This window comes from Notothenia coriiceps, unplaced genomic scaffold (genome assembly GCF_000735185.1).
Source record: "Notothenia coriiceps isolate Sejong01 unplaced genomic scaffold, NC01 NC01_scaffold00029967, whole genome shotgun sequence".
Taxonomy (NCBI): domain Eukaryota; kingdom Metazoa; phylum Chordata; class Actinopteri; order Perciformes; family Nototheniidae; genus Notothenia; species Notothenia coriiceps.
This window is the reverse complement of record NW_011362668.1, coordinates 564,154-580,920: the sequence shown is the minus strand read 5'-3', so window position 1 is coordinate 580,920 and position 16,767 is coordinate 564,154. Positions and strand designations below refer to the sequence as shown.

Below are 16,767 nucleotides of genomic sequence, written 5' to 3'. Positions count from 1 at the left end.
TTTCTCATTTTGTCTCTCATAGTTGAGGTATACCTAGGATGAAAATGACAGGCCTCTCTCATCTTTTTAAGTGGGAGAACTTGCACAATTAGTGGCTGACTAAATACTTTTTTGCCCCACTGTATGTATGTATGTATGTATGTATGTATGTATGAAATTAACATTTAAAGTGACATATGTTAAAGATTTGCTTAAAAGGACCAGTGTGTAGAATGCAGTGGGACCTAGGGATGAAGCCAATTGAATAACGCTAAGCTCACCCCTCCCTTTTCAAGCATGTCAGAGAACTACGGTGGCCTTCAGGTAACAAAAATGCAAAAGGACCTCTCTAGGTCCAGTATTACATTGGTTGACAGAAGATCATATAGAGTGGCTTAAATGTGTGTTAATTGTTCAAAGAGATGCCTTAGTTTAGGGAAAGTGTTGACTAATAAATGCCTGAATTTGTTATGCATTTGGTGTAGACTCAAGTTATGGCTCAGTTGTTGGGTGTCTTTTTGATCAAACAGTTTAATCATAATCCCATTGGGATCCAGGAATTGTACAAAACTAAGCAAAAAGACAAAAGTGGTGTTTGGGGATTGGCTTTTTTGATGCTTTATCTGAGAGGCGGCTTACATTCTCAGACTTTGAAATCCCTTATCAAAAAGGTGACAAAAGCACAATTCTTTGTTTCAGGTGATAAAGCCTAATGAAAACAAAGTTATGTATAACATATTTCTTTGTATGCCAATTGATCACAGGGAAAGAAAACTGCCACGCCCCTTTTTCTCCCACCGAACTTAATATGACGATAATTAAAGACTAAATCTAAACTGGGGTGTCTCTGTCTCACCCTTTCCAATGTCCTTCCCCTCCATGTCTTTCAGTGTGGCGGTGCGTCCTCTTGTAATCAGGACTGCATCGCCCTCCCAGCGCTTGTGTTTCTTCTTACTGGCTTTACACCACATCACACTGAGGTACCGCACTCCATCTTGACTGCAGCCAGCGTCTGGGCCTGCCGCTCCAGAAACACCGACTGACCCTGAAGTCAACTGAGGGTCACCATTCAATCCTGCAACACAAAGACATATAATATTGTGAAAACAAAATAAATATCTAATACAAACTTTGCATAACTCACCAGCAGGGGTCACTGCTGCACCAGTCCACACATCGTGCTCGAGCTTCATACCCAACATGATAGATCACTTCATAAATTCACAAGCACGAAAACTTAAGTGCTACTCATGCCATGTTAGAAATAAAAGTGTAAGTACCCTTTGACATCATGTGATTTTGACAAAACACCAAAGTAAGAGATCTTCCTAAGGGAGGTTGAAATCATGAGAGCGAATGCATGTTGGTAATAAACACAAAATCAGGAGTATTTATTTTCTTTTTTTATAAAAACAAATACACATAAGCACAAAGTGTAAAAGAAACTGACAACATTCATTTACCAACAAACATTACAATACAATCAATGTCACATACATTAAATAACGATAACATCGCAAATCTAAGTCCACATTTTTGATCGCCCAACTCGCCATTAATTCAGCAACCAGAGAGAATTAGGACTTGAACTCACTTCGATGTAACTACAGCAACTCACAGAACAAGATTTGTCATCAGTAGCATCTCGTGTTTAAGGCCTTCAGTTTAACTTGTGCTTCAGTGCTGGGGTTCTGCACACTTCTCAGTTTTACAAAGTGTAACTTTGTTTTTTTGTGCTTATATTTCCTTGTTAACATACAGAATACTGTATAAGCGCCGCTAGCTTGGATACCTTAAAGTGCTACAAGATACTGTTTTTTTTTTCTTTTTTCGTTCAGATTTTTTAGATCAAGTGGATTTTTTTCTTTTTAAGATACTCCAGTTAGTAGTGAATCATTAATAATATGCTTACAGATGCATACATCATAGGGGCGGATCTAGGCAGGATAAGCACCATCGTGGTACATGCCATTTATTACTAATAATATTCCTTTCAAAAAGTTGATATCACTTCTTATTTTTTTGCCTATTTTGGCTCTCACAGTGTTTATAATATGGGCATGTACAAGTTGTGTTACTGCTTCTATTAAAAAGTGTAAATGAAGATACATTAAAACAATGACAAGTATACACACAGACTGGTCAGGCTTATCCTGCGATATGCAAACAGGCTTTCCGTGTACGAGGCACTATGTTTCCAAGAGAAAATTCAAGTTCTGAAACAGCCCTCCAAATAAAAACTGATGAGTGTGATAGCTCCTCAGCTTCTTCTCCGCTTCTGCTCCTCAGAGCCTCTACTTTTCAAACACTGATGTGTGTGTTCATGGTCCCTATAGAGGAATTGGCAGTCCGTGTCTCAGTCGAGCAGCTCTTAGTTTCTCCACTTTGATCTTGGCTCTCAGAAGTTCCTCCTCCAGATCCTGTTTCCTCTTCAGCCCCTCCCTCTTCTCCTCCAGGTACAGGGCAACCTTCTTGTGATTGGCTACCACCAACTCGTGCTCCTCTTTGGCGAGGTGCAGAGAGCGAAACCTGTCGGGTTCGTGGTGAGGGTAGAGGTCGTTGGGAAAGAGGTCGCAACGTAACGGTATCGGCGATGTGGAGAGGGTGATGTTCACGGAGGAAGTGACGGGGGAGAGGGATACTTCGTAATCGTGAACGCTGCCCAAGTCGTGCTCTGCCTCCGGCTCCTGGCCTCCATCCAGCCCTGGCTCCGAGTGTGTGGAGAGGATGGGGAGGTCTGGCGGTGGTTTTACATCCTCTTCAGGGTCCAGCTGGACCACCTCATCGGGGATACTTGGGACAGCTGCTGAGTAATCCTGGAGTCCAGCCAGAGAGGAGCTGCTGCCAGGGTGTTCCACAGGAGAGTTGTGCTTGCTGTATATTAATCTACAAATGGAATAAAGGATACAATTAAGTCAGACGAGAGTGCTTAACCAGCATTTTTCAAGGATCTACTGTCAAATAAGACAATACAAGTGGAAATTGGCAATTTACCAAAGTAAAAATAACACATTTATGCTGGTTTGTTACCAGCATAAATGTGTTATTTTTACATTGGTAAACAGTACTGTTTACCAACAGTAAATAACATTTTTCATTTTTATGTCTATGGTTCATTTTTGGTGCAGCTACACAACGAGTAGTATGCAGAGGCTCAATTCTCACGATACAATAAAGGTGTTGCTTCAAGTATGCAGATGGCGTGGTGCCATTTTGTATTCTCTGTGGTTCCTACATGTGACGAGGTGAGGCATCCTAAGACATCTGATGTACAATTTTAAGTGTACATGACTCTCTGTACTCACACAGGCTCAGAAAACACAGTTCAGATGAATGTTTTTTTTAAGTTGAATGATAAATTGTTCTGTTTTTTGTATTACGAATTATCCTTTCTTTTTTTGCTATTAACCCTTGCCAAGTCTTAAATAAACTGAAATGAAACTACAGGGTTTTTTGTCTTCTGTGTGCTTTCATGACACAATATCAGTTGTTCTGCCAAATTTGCTTCCTTTACGTAGCACTGGAAAATTGGAACACGTTTAAAGAATTCTTTTGGGGTGGAATTTTTTATTTGCAATTGCCTTTTCCAAACAAATAAAAACACTACAATTGACCTTAAATTAAATTGGCAGATTAATCAAAGAAAATCGGTTTTTTTATGTGGATAAAAGAAAAAACTACTAATGAGTAGTTTTCTTCCAGTAAATAACAACAGGACATACTGTATTTTCCTGTTGTGCCTGACGATGTACACAGAGTGTGTTATCAAGTTGGTTTCTGAGCTGTGAGTTCAGCCCCTCCCCTCTCTCCTCTAACAGATGAGTCAGTGTCCTGACTTAAAACTGTCAATGTTCTTGCTAAACTTTCAGCTGACTGTCGAGTTAAACCTTTAGGTCTGTATTAAATGAGTGTATGTGCTCGTGGGTGCATATCACACTGTACCTGCGCAGTGCCTGGTCCTTCTCATGGATGGGCACGTGCTGAAACAGGTGAGGGATCATCTCCATGATTCTCCTGGTAGGCTCAGAGATGCTCGATCTGTACTCTGGCTGGGCGTGTCTCCGCTGCATCACTTCCTGCTTGGCTGACTCCTTCAACCTCTTGTAGAGGGTTCTGAGGCCCTGAGCGGTGCGATGGGGTCTGTCTCCTCCCAAAGCGTTGTATAGCTCGGCAACAGTTTCCCAGCACTTGTTTTTGTCCACGATGACTGCATGCTTGTTGGTGTGTTCCTCCAGGATGCGGATGTGAGGACGGACCAGCTTCAACAGGTCCAGCTTCTCAGAGAGGGTGAAGTTGGACGAGCGAGCTTTACCCACCATACTGGACAAAAACACAGAGCTGGATGCCATCTTATAGCATAGCGGTCCCTCGTAAGCCAAGTCCAGCCTATGGCTTACTGCGTTCAGCAGCCACTCTCAAAACTGACGCTCCTTACTCTTCCCACCTGTCTTTTTTGTCCCTGCTGCTGGGTTATCCTGGTCCACGGTGATAAAACCAACTATGCTCATTCCCATACATCTCAAATGTACCTTCTAAATGAAACATATGCTATTTCTAAAATGTGCATGGATTTAAAGTCTACTCCTAGGTTCCCTCTCAGCCACGTTGCACAACAAAAACAGCCTGTGCTGCACACAATAAGAATCAGGCTTAACTAGGCCAGCCTCGTTTAGGCCCCCGCCTACCGCGGAGGGCTTTGGATGAATTCCTCCCAGCTTAGGCTGACGTAGTTAAGCCGCTTAAGCCCAGCCCGACCTACTTACAGCTCGGTCTCTCTAAAACCCAAACCAAGCACAGCACAGAGCACAGAGCACAGCACTGCCTCAACATTAGAAAATAGGGACGGCAACAGAAACTCTGTGTCCTGCACAAATGTGTAACACTGCCTTTAAGTAGTGTATTATTACAGGTTATTAGGGGTCAGGGGGTCTATTTTCCCAAAGTGAGTGACGCTCTGATGTAGCGCTGGTTTAACTATGTGAAGGGGGAGGGGTTTGCGAGCGAGCTGCGCGTGCCCGCGGGAATATCAGCGTTTATCAATTTCCAGCCGTCTACAGTGAAGGAAGGTTACAAAAATAACGATTCATATGATTAAAAAATGTGTTTAGGAAATGCGAATAGAAAGGGTACTGAGGCGAACACAAAGTGGTGTTTTGTGAGGAAAACAGCGGCACTAGTTGCTCGTGCAGGAGGAGGCGGCTCACTGATCCCGAGCACAGTCCTAATCTTCCCCGCGCTGCCGCTGCACTACCCCGCAAATTTACATAATGCTGGACCTGCTGTCACTCAACCCGCCCGGTTTAAAATCCAGCCCTCGTGTGTGTTTGTGTGTGTGAGTGTTATTATTAGCCATAGAGGCAGGACAGTCGGGCACTGCGGGAGAGCGGTGTTACATGATGCGGCTTCTCACGGATTTTACGTATAAACTTGTGAAAACCATTCAATGGACATTTAACTGGAGCACAACTTTGCCGGTTTATTATAGAGTAGTCAAATCAAGGAAAAGCATCGATGATGTGACGGTGGAGGTGATGTTTACAAATGCATCTAACTGTGTGATTATAGTAAAACCATGTGGAGAGAAGGGGGCAAGCGTTATTGGTTTGATCTTACAGTGGTTGTGTAGAGTGAAAGCAGACTGCCTTCTGCATCCAAAAAGGAACTGAATGAACAACAAATACGTATTTCGCACATACATTTTAAGATTCTGCAACCAAAGATAATAACTGTGCACTAATTAATTTAGCTAAAGGTATTGTTTTTTAATTATTTATTCTACTAATTCATCCAAAAAAGAAAGATAAACAGAATTAGTAGAAGCGGAAGGGCTGAAGCATAGCTTATGGGACGTAGCCCTCCCGAGAATCATCCTAATATAACATTGCCATTATTGCGTCACGTATAGAAATTAAGTATAATAATATAGGCATATAATAATATATGCATATAAGCATTGTGGACCCTTATTTTGACTTTTTGTGTGTTCACACATACACAAAATATACATAAGCACCATATGTTCAGGTGTATAAGTACACAAATGCACTCATACACCAATACAAATATTACAAGGCAATTTCCAGGCCTGAAATAATAATTAAACCGCATAACGATGAAAATAAATAAGAAGGAACAAATAAATAAAAAGTAATGTAAACAATATTAAATAAATAAACAAACTGAGAAGTTATTATTTCCAAAAAAAAATGTGTTTCTGGGAATACCCAATATTTGTTAGCTGGAGTAATCTGCAAATATACATTTTTAGAATTTAGTTTGGAATTGTTGATGAGAAGTGATACTTGACATGTCTGGGTGAAGTCCATTCCACGTTCTAACTCCCGATTATGGATAAACTGTGATTTGATGGTTGTTCTACAGAGCTTGCTACACAACCAGTTAGGATGCCTAGTTGGGTATTTCTTGACTGTGGTTTGGAACTGCTTTTGAATGTTGTTAGGCATTTTGTTATGGAAAATGTTGTGCATAATCAGTACTGCTTTAAGCTTTACTATGTCAACACATTTTAATAGATTGAGTTTTTTTAAATATGGGAGTTGTATGTTCATATTTACCAACACCAATACTTTTTTTTGGGATTTTATTTTTTGTAGATTTGTTGAGTACGTGTTTCCCCATATTTCGGAGCAGTAGTAAAGGTAAGGGAAATAGACTGTTATAAAGAGTTCTGAGTATTTGTTCCTAGAGAATGTTCTTAGTATGATACAAAATACCTATTGTTTTTGACAGTTTAGTTTGTACATAATTGATATCGTGCTTCCAGTTGAGTTTTTCGTCAACAAGCAGTCCTAAAAATGTACATGCACCAACTTTTTCTATCTCGGTATTGCAAATCCGTATAATGCAGTCATTTGTACTCTCACTTTGTATTGAATAACATGTCATTTGTTTTGGCCACATTAAGGGATAATTTATTAACTGCAAACCAGTTACATAGTATTTCTAATTCCGCATTCACAATTTTAACAAGATCGCCAAGATTATGATGGGAGCAGAGAATGGTGGTATCATCGGCAAATAAAATGAATTTTAACAGGTCAGAGGTGTTGATAATGTCATTAATATAAATCAGAAACAGTTTTGGACCTAAAATTGATCCTTGAGGGACTCCACATGTTATAGGAAGCTTGTTTGATTTCGCCTCGTCTATATCCACATATTGTAGCCTATTTATCAGATAACTCTTGACCCATTCTTTTGCTTGACCCCTTATGCCATAATGTTCTAATTTGTGTAACAGTATAGTATGGTTCACAGTATCCAAAGCCTTTTTAAGGTCAATGAACATATCAGCTGTAATAATTTTGTTCTCAATGTTGTTGGTAATTTCTTCAACCAGTTCAATTACTGCTGAAGAAGTAGAGTGATTTTTCTGAAATCCATATTGGCTGGGGCATAGTATATTACATTTGCTGAGGAATAGCTCCAGACGGTTGTTGAAGAGTTTTTCCAAAATCTTTGAAAATTGTGGCAGTAAAGAAATGGGTCTATAGTTATTAAGACTTAATTTATCACCAGATTTGAAAACCGGAATCACCTTCTCGATTTTCATTTAATTGGGGAAAATACCTTGTTGGAACGATTTATTGCATATATTTACTAGGGGGGCTACAATGTTTGGTGCAACTTGTTTAACAATATTCATACTTAGTCCTAAATAAACTTTGGACTGTTTACTGTGTTGAGTATTGACAATATCAAGCCGTTCTTTTTCTGTTATTGGGTTCAAGAACATACTACTACGATTTGATATTTTTTGTATCAGTTCATACACATGTAGACCATGTTCAAAGCTAATTGTCATATCTCCCAATATGTTAATATGTAGTTCAGTGATATGTAGGTTTCCAGACAGCCTTTTCATTTTTGTATTGCAGATGATGTCAGATAGCATATTATGTAATAGTGAAATAGGTACAACAAGAAGCATTTAATGAAATATGTGTTCCCCTCACTCTCACAGTACTTTACACAACCCTACCTATAACAAAAGCAGCAGGGACAGCACCTGTTCCAACGTGGATTCGTTGCACAATCTGCACATGACTACTGTTGCCCGTAATATCCCAGCCACAAGTCGTTGTGTCTTACCTTCGGGTCCGTTGTCTTCGGAGTACTCTTCTGAGACAGTGGTAGGATGTTTTGCCTCATTTTCCTTACTTTCTGCCACACTGAGAACACGAGCCAGGGCCCTTGACAAGGTTGGAGCAGGATGGGCAGCTTTGGGCTGGGCATCAAACTTTGTTTTACCCAAAGCTGGTGCTGTTAGACTTCTCTGGACCTGCAGAATGAGAAGAAGGCAAATTAAAATTAAACAACAACACTGGATGATAAATGATGATTAAGGGAATCAAACGAATACTGAAATATTATACTGTAGGTTAAATGTTGTGAAAATGTTACCTTTTCCAGTGCATTGCCTAAACCAAGTTTAGGGCTAAGGGGCTTGAATTCAGCTGTGAGAAAGGAAGGAGATGCTCCAGGGGAAACAAACCGAGGCTTTTTCACAGCATTGCCTGAGAGCTGGCTGGGAGCTCCTGAGCGTCGCATGATGCTTCTGGCAACTAACAATCGTTTATATCCTAAAGATAGAAATGCATTATTATTAATACAGTAATTGATACCGGCAACTCATTAGGTTCTAGTCGGCACTACACCCAAGGACCTATCGAAGCTCTGACAAAATTACAAATATGTTTGTTCAACTAAATAACAAACTTGATTTTTCTATTAAAGTGTTGGTTGCCTCGTCCTCAACAGGAAGATGATAAACTATTTATGTATACATTCAGACCAAGACAAAGGGAAATACAAATCTCATAATACTTCATGATGATCAAATTCATTAAAGCTTTAATACACAATTAAAAAATAATTCTAGTTGTACCATCACAATTACAGCTCAACCCAGTGTTATGTTACTATTAAGACACACATTTTGCCCTGGTAGAGTGTGATGGGCATGTACGTTATATTATTTTGTTCTCAAAAATCACGTGTCAGTTTCTTAGTTTTACTGATTTTAAGAAACAAAATCTACATTATAATGTTGGTGTCACTTGACTCTAGATCAGTCTAATAGTTATTATGTTAACACTGTGTCTTCTACTTGTCTGAATAGACATCATGTAATGACTTAATGCTATTCACTCCCAATATGTTTCTATATTAATCTGGTTGACAATAGTATAACCCTAAGCTTTCTATCATTTCCAACCTCTCTGAAAGGCTTGGACATGATACACCTGGTTAATTTAAAATGACTAAAGGATCAAGATCTACCTGCATAAACCCTCTGCATCACAGTGAGTGACATGTTAGCAAGCTAGTTTCCCAGCAAGCTAACAACAATCGCTAACACTTGTGACAATATTTAAACTCGGCTTTATAATGTCATGTTTGATAATGGGTGACAACGTGTCGTACATACCCGGTCGGACTAAACGTCTAATGAAAACATTTAAGATGATAGAATACTAGCGTTTTCCAATAAAAAACAATCGTCCTGTCTTTCTTTCTAAAACTCTCGATTCTGTTCGGGTTCTCCCCGGTTCTCCCGCTGAATGATTTGAAGATCGTGATTGGTTGAACCACGGCAGTGGGCGTGGTCATATGTAGTTGGGTGCGCTTGATTTTATTATCGTAGTAATTTTCATTTCACGGTAACATTGAATTTCCCCGTTCTGTCATTCCCTGGGTTAAATATCGAGCACACCCATTACTACCCTGTGCTGACCTCACGTCCCCTCTTTAAAAACATCAGAATCAATCTTGAGAGGATTACGTTTGTTAGGTTTTGCATATCTTTATTATTATGATACTTCCAATAAGGGTAAAGTCAGGGGCACGAGTCCGGGTACCTTTGTATCAATTGTTTTTCTTTCTTAAACCATTAAATTGCTTTTTTGTCTTAGATTTTTCAATATTAAATGGCCAAATTATTTTTGTTCGAGGGTCAGGGCGGAACTCTCTGAAGTAATTTCATAACAAAAGCCCTCTTGTGGTAAAAGACACTTAGTACACTATTCTTAACAATATAGGCTCCAAAAGGCATTTAAGCCGGTCTCAACGGCCTATGTCCAACGATATCTTAAAACCTTTACCTATCAGCTACTGTCGTTTACCGTCAGTAGCTACTGTCGTTTACCAGACGAGGGCTTTTGTTTTGAAATGACTTCCGAGAGTTCCGCCCCGCCCCTCACCAAAGGTCCTTTGCTCATAAAGTCATTAAGTCTATGCAAGGTAAAATAGCTATAAAGCATAAACAAATAAGCATTGCAGTCGAAGTGGTTTAAAAGGGGAAACTGTTAATTTGACTTCATATTCAAATATATCATATATTCAAACCAATAAAAGTGATATAACACTTACTGGTGCCTTTCCTTTGTTTTAAAGAAAGAGTAAGAAACACATTTTTTTGTGGTTTGAAAAAAATAAACATGTAATGCACATCTCATTCCCAAGAGCGAAGACAAAGTATGACATTTCTTCATTGGATAGGTCAATGGACACATTTATTTCACTTGTAATTGAATATGATTTACATTATGGGAGGGCCCCTTTTCGTCTCTTTTTTGTAAAGGATCTGATTATTTCTTCCACCAGTAAGTCTGTCAGAGCTTTAGGTTCACAATATATGGAGTGCTTTTTGATTTTTGTGGTCTGACTATGTGTCATCTGACGTTGTGTAGTCTGTAATCCAATCAGAGGGAGAGAGAGAGAGAGTGTAATCCATGTTAATCCCACATCCAGAGAGTGAGAGAGTAATGTAGAGTAGTGTGACAGACAGAAAACAGTGGAAGGACAGCAGTAATCTCTGAAGACACCACAATCTTGTATTGTATGTATTGGTGAAACAATGATGAAAAACGCACTTCTGCAGAATGTGTCTGTTTTTTGGGTGTCTGTTTTCCTATAATTCTGCCTGAGTCTCTGATCTGATCTCGTCTGACAGCTGTCTGCCTGTGTCCTGAATGCTGGTTGTCAGGGATACCTCTCCATGGAGACACACTCCCAAAGGTGGAGGGGAGGGCTTTAATGGAAAGAAGACCCTCACCTTGATGGAGCCACAAGTCAAAAAGAGAGAATGAAGACAAATAGATTGTTGTAGTTGTGCAGAGATAAGAGGGAAGATCTCTTGAGGTGGAACAAGTGGATTCAAATTAACAGAACGAAAGAAGAAGAACGAGTTTGATGAAGTTCCTTTGTCAGGTAGGAACTTTATTGTAATTATTTTAGGTTGTTATGGTTAAGGGAGACATTATAGGTGACAAAGGTAAACAAAAAACTATATCTAATAGATATCACCATGACACTTCCCCAGTAGATTGCTTACATTGTATACAACTAATAGGCATTACATAGGTACTAACCTGCAAACATTTATTGAACCAGAAGTAGAAAATAAAGCCAGGATCCCAATTGTTGTTTTCATTTTGTTTACATACGTACAACTTTTTTGTACAACGTTTTTTTAACAGAGGAAATTCTGGTTTAAAGTAAAATAAACTAACTAATTCTGAGAAAATTCCCTTTAAAGATAATTATTTTAAAATGTCATAATGTCATTAAGCAAGACATGACAAGTTAATATGGTTAACATATAACTAAGAACATTCACCATAAAACTTCCCCAGTTGATTACTTTAAGTGAAATATAGTGTTTTATTTAAATATGCAAATGAGGCATGCTTTAAAGCTAACTTTGAGTGAATTTAGGAAAATCTACAGACAAAGTGACGTAAAATAAACACATGAATGTTGATTTTGGAGGTTTTCTTATTTCGCTTATCTAAATGTAGACATGTATTGGAAGCCACATATAGGCCTACCCCAAACCATTAAAAAAAAACTCTGTTTACCAAACCATGAAAGATAGATGTGTTTGCCTGCAGTGTCTTGCCTTCAAACAAAGAAGAAACAGATGAGATATTTGTGTTCTTCCCTTAACCTTTGCCATTTCTGTATAATCGGTCTGTGTGGTTGTAGGATGGGCTATGATCTGGAGAGGTTTGTAGGCTATGTGAATGAGGGTCTCCTGTGCTGTGTGTGTCGAGACGTGTTGGAGCGCCCCCTGCAGGCGCCCTGTGAACACGCCTACTGCAGCGCCTGCATCAGCAGCTGGCTGCTCCATCACCACTCCTGCCCCGAGGACAGGATGCCCCTGGATGTGGGCAGTCTCAAACCACTGTACAGGTCTGTCTCTGTAAATGTGTGACAGTTATTAACTCTTTATTGTAATGCTCATTCTTATAGGGTCAGTTTACCCCAAAATACAAACAACTAATATGTTTCCTCTCCCCTTTAGTTCTATTTATCAATCTAACTTGTTGTGGTTATGACATGCCGATTGTTGGAGATATGAGCCCAAAGATGTCTGCTTTCTTTCAAATGCAATGGAACTACATGGCACTCAGCTTGTGGAGCTCAAAATGCCAAACATGTACATTAAAAAAATCTCTGTCCAGAAATCATGACACAGTTACTGAAGATAATCCACTTTTTTGTGAGCATTTTCATTTAGGAATAATTTTCTTTGTACTGCACGAGTCCTAGTCCTACTACAAAGCATAAGGAAGCATGCTTCTGCTCATTGACGAGACACTCATATAATCAAGTGTCACTTGACAATATTTAAAAAATGTATATGTTTACGCATAATATATACAGAGCCTCATAATATTTGTTAAAAGGATAAAAAAAAAAAAAATTCTGTGCTCATACCAAAACAATATAGATGACTCAAATACAGGTAGGTGAAATATATAGGCGGTTTCTGATTTTGTGGTGAACTGTCCCTGCAGGTTTCACATGTCCTTCTTACTGGCCAAGCCCCAGCCTACATCAATGACCTGATCCACCCTCACATCACAAACCGGGCCCTGAGGACCTGTGAGCAAGGCCTCCTAAGGGTGCCCCGAACCAGGCTAAAGACTAAGGGGGACCGTGCCTTTGAGGTGGTGGCCCCAAGGCTTTGGAACAAACTCCCCCAGATAATAAAAACCTCTGCCTCAGTAGAGATTTTTAAGGGGCAGTTAAAGACCCACCTTTTCCGACAGGCCTTTGGGTCGTCGGAGGAGGTGAGTTAATAGCTGTGTTTTATTGGTGTTTTCTCGTATGTTTTATCCTATGTATTACCTGCTGCTGCTTTATGCTTTTTATTCTACATGTTATTGTTGTACTTTGAATTGTGTCCTGTGTACTGTACTGTAAAGCACTTTGTACATCCGTGTTGAGAAGGGTGCAAAATAAAGTGTTACTTACTTACTATTGAGTGGTTGACACATGTACTGATCTCTGTGCTCACCTTTATTTATCTTTATTTTCTCTGCAGGTACATGCGTAATGACCTGAACCGCCTGCAGCTCCGCTGTGTGAATGCAGCTCAGGGCTGTGAGGTGGTCTGCTCCCTGGAGAGCCTGCACACACATGAGGATGAGTGCGAGTTCGCCTTCATTTCCTGCTCAAACACAGGTATGATACCTCACACTGAGCTCATGTGTTATTTGTTGTGTTTATCAGCAGTGTTTGTATCTTCTTGAATGGTTATCCATGTGTGGACGTGAGGGATATAAAGGTAATGTGACACCTGTGAGTGGGAGCAACAGGTGGCTCTTTTGTTGTCATGGCTACCTCCCAAACTCGTGCACCTATGGGACTCCCACAGACCTCACACAAAGTGCATTCAGGGTCAACTTTCCATCACTCTTTAATGAGCAATTTAAAAGTGTGTATGTATATCCAAGCATATGCTCTTGTGCTCACTTTGTGTCTGTGACCTGTCGTTGGCAGGTGGAGAGTACATATGTTACCGCTGTGGTAGGTACAGTTACAGTGTGTGTGCATGCAGTGTGGCTTTTTGCAGTGTTCAGTACTACAAGCACTTAAAGCAAAAGAACATTTTACACAATATTTTACCTGATATTTATTTTGCTGTCTGTGACTGCTGTGATCTTTAAGAAGTATCCCATTTGGTCTAAAATGAGACAAAAGTGCAGCGAAGAGTGAAGGAAGTTGGGTTGGTCAATATGTTAGCGGTGGAAAACTGTTTCACATATTGTCCTTATACCACATTATTTTTTCCTTTTTAAACTCTGCTTTAGTATAAATGACATGTATTGATTTTTATTTTAATAACATATAATTAAATATATTTAAAGAAATATTGTGCATTAGAGGTTAGAATCCAAAAGTGGCTTATCAAGATATTACAGTATTCAATATATCTTGGCATAATTAAAATAAATAGAATAAAAAATATATATAGATTGAAAGACAGTGTGTGCATGGGTGCTTCATGTGGCGCCTATCCATCTGTGCTCCCTGCAGGTTGTCCTGTGCAGGTGGAGAGGCGGGGTCTGGAGGCTCACCTGTCAGAGTGTAACTTCCGCAGCAGGGAGTGTCTCAACGGCTGCGGACACACACTGCTCCCCATCGACCAATCACAACACAACTGTGTAGCAGAGCTGCGCACAGAGGTGGAGATGCTCAGGTGTGGTTGTAAAAATGGCTTCACTGTCTCTTAATCCTTAACTCAGAAGTAATTGCTGCAGTTTAGTTTGTTAGTAATTAATGTCCTACTGAATGCGTATGGCAGGGCAGAGATGCTGTGCAAGGTGGAGGAGGTGAGGCGAGAGATGGAGTCTCGGTTGGACTCGCAGAGGAGACACATGGTGCAGAAAGAGTCGCAGCTGAAGAACGACGTGGAGGAGCTCAAGGTGACCAGTCTCATGTTTTTAACTCCTCTGTATTTCAAGGTACTAACAGCAAGGCTGAAGTAAAGATTCAAGGGACTGCCATTTAATCAAGTTCCCAGTGAGAGCTTTAACAGCACATTTAAAAATGGTTGATTCATTTTAACATTAACAGTACCTTTGAATATTCCACAACATATTTTTTACATTCATTTAGTATTTGTTCTTAATAAGAGGTTAAGAGGCATACTTTCACATAAGATGATCTTAATCAGCAGTCTTTTTGGAAATGTTGATGTTAGTTTAATTTCAGTTACACTTTAGTTGCAATTCTGTATTAAGTACAATGTTTAAAATAATTATTATGTTATATTTATGAGGGAGAAAGAACTATAGATGGTTTTTAAAGTTGAGATTCAATAGGAAAATTATTCTTAAATAAATGCTGTTAAGGAAATGAATAATTTAGTACTTTAAAGTGACAATTGTCCAGGGAGTTTATTTGTTTATGTTGGTCTCCAATTATTACTCTTTCAATACATATTTCTCAAGTAGAACTACTTTTAAGACCTACATGTGTTATCCACCTCTGTCAATAACATGCATGCTCAGTGATCTTCTCATGGCCTCTCCTCTCAGGACCAGCTGTCCCGTGTGATGTGTGACATGCGAGCGCTGCTAGGAGCAGAGCGTCTGAGGAGGCAGGAGCTGGCTGAGGCCGAGCTGGAGAAGAGGGAGCTGCTGGAGCTGCTCAGAGACCTGCAGCCAATCAGGAGCCAGCAACCTGTGGACCATCAGACCCCTGGGTGGGAGCTCCACACTGAGCCAATGAGACCCCAGCAGAGGGAGGCTTCTCTACATGCCTCCAGTCTGTCTCTACATTCAGCCCAGAGCCCCATAACAGGAGCCCCCCCCTCCCCTCTGCTGGGTGAGGGGACGCGTAAGGGCGGGACCAGGAGCCTGACTCTGGACTGCATCAAGAGGAAGAACCGGGAGGTGACGGTCATCTGAGGGGAGACTGGACTGCTGGGGAGTTAACCCTTCCAGAAAAGATTAAATGCATATTTTTCTTATATTTGGCTGTTTAGTAATTAAAGTGTTTTCACAGTATGTTGGGGCTCATCACTTATCATTTGGTAAAGAACATATAGATGATCTGCTGTGGAATGAACCATGTTGTGGTTGAAAGGTTAATACATGTTGTAGACTAACCACTGATATGATCTGCTGACAGAAAATGTTGCCCTGAATTTTGCATCCCTCAGGTTTTTAAATTAAAAAAAGTGTGTTAAAGGCAATTTCTTTGAATTCTAAATGATTCATGTTTTCCTCATTAGTGATCGGTCTGATTACATTGGCTTAAGAACGTATGGTTCTGAGTGTCCTGTAAGAACTGGAGGTCCTGGTTTTGCAGTTTGCAAAGGCACGTATTTTGGGTTCAACTTGGGTTGTATATTATGCATCTTACTGTCACACAAATATGTACTTTGTCCGCGCCTTAACTTATTCAATACGCCAACGTTTATCTTAACACTTTTTAAATGGCTGCCCTGGATGCAATGCAGTCTTTTCACGCTCTCATTTCCCATTGTTGTCATGCACCTAGGAGAACCTTGAATGAGGTGTAATTCTGCATTTCTATTTAAAGCACGATAAGGCTAATAAGTGCAATGATAAAAGCGTGTTAACTTTAAACAGTTAACCTTAAAATCATTATTTCATTTTGTCTAAAAAAAACAAAGCGTACGCTCAGTTGCTCTGACCTTTATTCTCCAAATACAACTCATAACAAAACATAAAACATCAACACAAACTCGGTACGTCATTGTGACAACATCATCCCACCACGTTTCCATGGAGACAGTATATATAATATCCTGATTGGTCCATATGTTGCCATGAAAGGCTGCAGTTATTGCCCAGGTGGATTTACCTGGTGAAGGAACGGACATGTCTTCCCCTCCCACCTCCGCTACCTCCCCCTCCACTGAATTTACTCCCCTGAGATCCTCTTCCTCCTCCTCCTCCTCCGCCTCCCCCACCGCCTCCTCCAGCGCCGCCGCCGCCGCCGCCG

The 16,767-nt window shown here is 40.1% G+C and overlaps 2 protein-coding genes across 2 annotated transcripts in view; both read right to left on the bottom strand.

Annotated features, from left to right (window-relative positions):
• rad54b (RAD54 homolog B) overlaps window positions 1-9,529 on the bottom strand; it is an 18,326-nt gene extending 8,797 nt beyond the window's left edge. The window contains exons 1-4 of the mRNA XM_010787059.1: window positions 9,431-9,529; window positions 8,404-8,582; window positions 8,092-8,281; window positions 836-1,054 (exon numbers count right to left, since the gene is read on the bottom strand). Coding sequence (XP_010785361.1) covers window positions 836-1,054; window positions 8,092-8,281; window positions 8,404-8,550 — 556 coding nt within the window. The 5' untranslated portion in view covers window positions 8,551-8,582; window positions 9,431-9,529. The remainder of the gene's footprint in view (window positions 1-835; window positions 1,055-8,091; window positions 8,282-8,403; window positions 8,583-9,430) is intronic.
• Window positions 9,530-9,698: 169 nt separating this feature from the next.
• Window positions 9,699-16,767, bottom strand: part of virma (vir like m6A methyltransferase associated) — a 19,881-nt gene continuing 12,812 nt past the window's right edge. The window contains exon 15 of the mRNA XM_010787058.1: window positions 9,699-9,736. Coding sequence (XP_010785360.1) covers window positions 9,699-9,736 — 38 coding nt within the window. The remainder of the gene's footprint in view (window positions 9,737-16,767) is intronic.